The 2,056-nt window shown below is 40.9% G+C and overlaps 1 protein-coding gene across 1 annotated transcript; it reads left to right on the top strand.

The window, feature by feature from the left end:
• Positions 1–292: 292 nt before the first annotated feature.
• LOC143623856 (uncharacterized) lies at positions 293–1,633 on the top strand. The gene is made up of 2 exons (XM_077094664.1): positions 293–1,132; positions 1,247–1,633. The coding sequence occupies exons 1-2, from the start codon at positions 293–295 to the stop codon at positions 1,631–1,633; spliced, it is 1,227 nt and encodes a 408-aa protein (XP_076950779.1).
• Positions 1,634–2,056: the final 423 nt, after the last annotated feature.

Here is a 2,056-nt window from a genome sequence, read left to right as displayed (position 1 = left end):
GTGTAAACCCAAAGCTTTTACCAGGGCCGAAGGACCTCTTGAAATTGTAAGATGGATAGAAAAGATGGAGTCAGTTATGAAAATTAGTGATTGTACCCCCTCACAACGAATCATGTATGGGGTGTGCTCATTCGAGGACGAAGCCTTAGAATGGTGAAACTCACTAATTCAAAACATGGGAGAAGATGCGGCTTACAATTTGACTTGGAATGAGTTGAAAGAGTTGTTATTAAAAGAATATTGTATTTGAAATGGACTTCAAAAGATTGAATATGAGTTCTGGACACTGAAAATGGAAGGTGCAGACATCGGCACGCATACCTCATGGTTCAATGCACTGGCAAGATTGGTACCCCAACTAATTACGCTGGAGTATGTTAGAATTGAGAGATACATTTGGGGTTTAGCACCTGAAATTCAAGGAATCGTTACTTCCTCGAAGCCAACCACAATCCAAGATGCCCGAGAATTCTCAAAGACCCTAACCGATGATGCTGTACAAATGGGAACCTTGAAAGTGATGGGTAAGAAAATAGCATATTCCATCCTGGATAAGAAGGATTTCAGAACGATTCCAAAGTCAGCTGACAAGAAGAAGAAATGGATCGATAACTCTGGAGGGCAATATCAAAAGAAACCGAATTCCGGGAGGATGTTTACGGCTACCACGAGTAGACCGGAGAAGAGCGCGAGTCAAGACTCTCAGTGCAACAGGTGTGGAAAGATTCATGTTGGAGATTGTTGGAAATGTCACATGTGTAACCGGTTTGAACACCAGACTCAATACTGTTTCAGCAAGGACTCTTCGTCCGGTTTAGAAAAACCGATTGCCGGATGCTTTGAATGTGGAAACATGGGACATTATCGGAAGGACTACCCAAAACTCAGAAAACAGAACGCGAAAGGTAGAGCCTTCGAGATAAACGCGAAGAAAGCCAGGAAAGACCCCTCTATTGTTACCGGTATGTTCCTTATTAATAGACACTATGCTTACGTATTATTCGATACCGGAGCCGATTTAAGTTTTGTTTCCAAACAATTTGAACCCCTCCTTGGCATAGAGTCCAGTAAACTAGATACCAAATATTCAATAGAGTTAGCCAACAGGAAGACAATTGAAACCGGTGAAGTCGTGCAAAACTGTAGTATTCTCTTAGCAAACCACACGTTCAGTATTAATTTGATACCTGTCGAATTAGGTAGTTTTGATGTAGTTGTGGGAATGGACTGGTTATCCAAAAATCAGGCCGAGATCGTTTGCTCAGAAAAGTTGATTCGTTTACCACTCCCAAGTGGTGAAACATTGACTATTCAAGGAGAGCAAGGTAACTTAGTTCTAAAGCTTACAAGTATTATGAAGACATGCAAGATGCTACGCAAAGGTTATCCAGCATTCCTGGTAAACGTTGTGGATACTAAAGCTGAAGGGCAAAATATTGAAGACATTCCTATAGTAAGAGATTACCCTGAAGTTTTTCCTAAAGACTTACCTGGTTTACCTCCACCGAGGCAAGTTGAATTCAGAATCGATTTAGTTCAAGACGCTACACCGATAGCCCGATCTCCGTATAGATTGGCATCGTCGGAAATGCAAGAACTGTCGAACCAACTTCAAGATCTGATAGATAAATGATTCATTAGACCTAGTTTTCCCCTTGGGCAGCACCAGGTCTTTTTGTGAAAAAGAAAGACGACTCGTTTAGAACGTGTATCGATCATCGCGAATTGAACCAACTGACCATTAACAATCGGTATCCCTTACCGAGAATTGATGATTTGTTTGACCAATTACAAGGATCCAGTTACTATTCAAAGATAGATTTGCGATGTGGATATCACCAGCTACGAGTTGCTGAAGAGGACGTTCACAAAACTGCGTTCCGAACCGATATGGCCATTACGAATTTTTAGTCATGCCTTTTGGTCTAAAAAATGCACCTACTGTATTTATAGACCTCATGAATAGGGTTTGTAAGCCATATTTGTTCCAATTCTTGATAGTGTTCATCGATGATATACTTATCTGTTCACAAACTAAGAAGGAACTCAAACAACA

This window comes from Bidens hawaiensis, unplaced genomic scaffold, assembly GCF_021521415.1.
Source record: "Bidens hawaiensis isolate Kalapana, Puna unplaced genomic scaffold, B.hawaiensis_p1.1 tig00003570_1, whole genome shotgun sequence".
Classification (NCBI taxonomy): domain Eukaryota; kingdom Viridiplantae; phylum Streptophyta; class Magnoliopsida; order Asterales; family Asteraceae; genus Bidens; species Bidens hawaiensis.
The sequence above is the reverse complement of the archived record's forward strand: the minus strand, read 5'-3'. Positions and strand labels throughout refer to the sequence as shown.

Bases quoted from the DNA above. Each gene is read 5' to 3' on its own strand.
- LOC143623856 (XM_077094664.1), top strand. From the start codon at position 293: ATGGAAGGTGCAGACATCGGCACGCATACCTCATGGTTCAATGCACTG. The intron at 1,133-1,246 runs GTGCAAAACTGT...TCCAAAAATCAG, and splicing joins CAATTGAAACCGGTGAAGTC to GCCGAGATCGTTTGCTCAGA.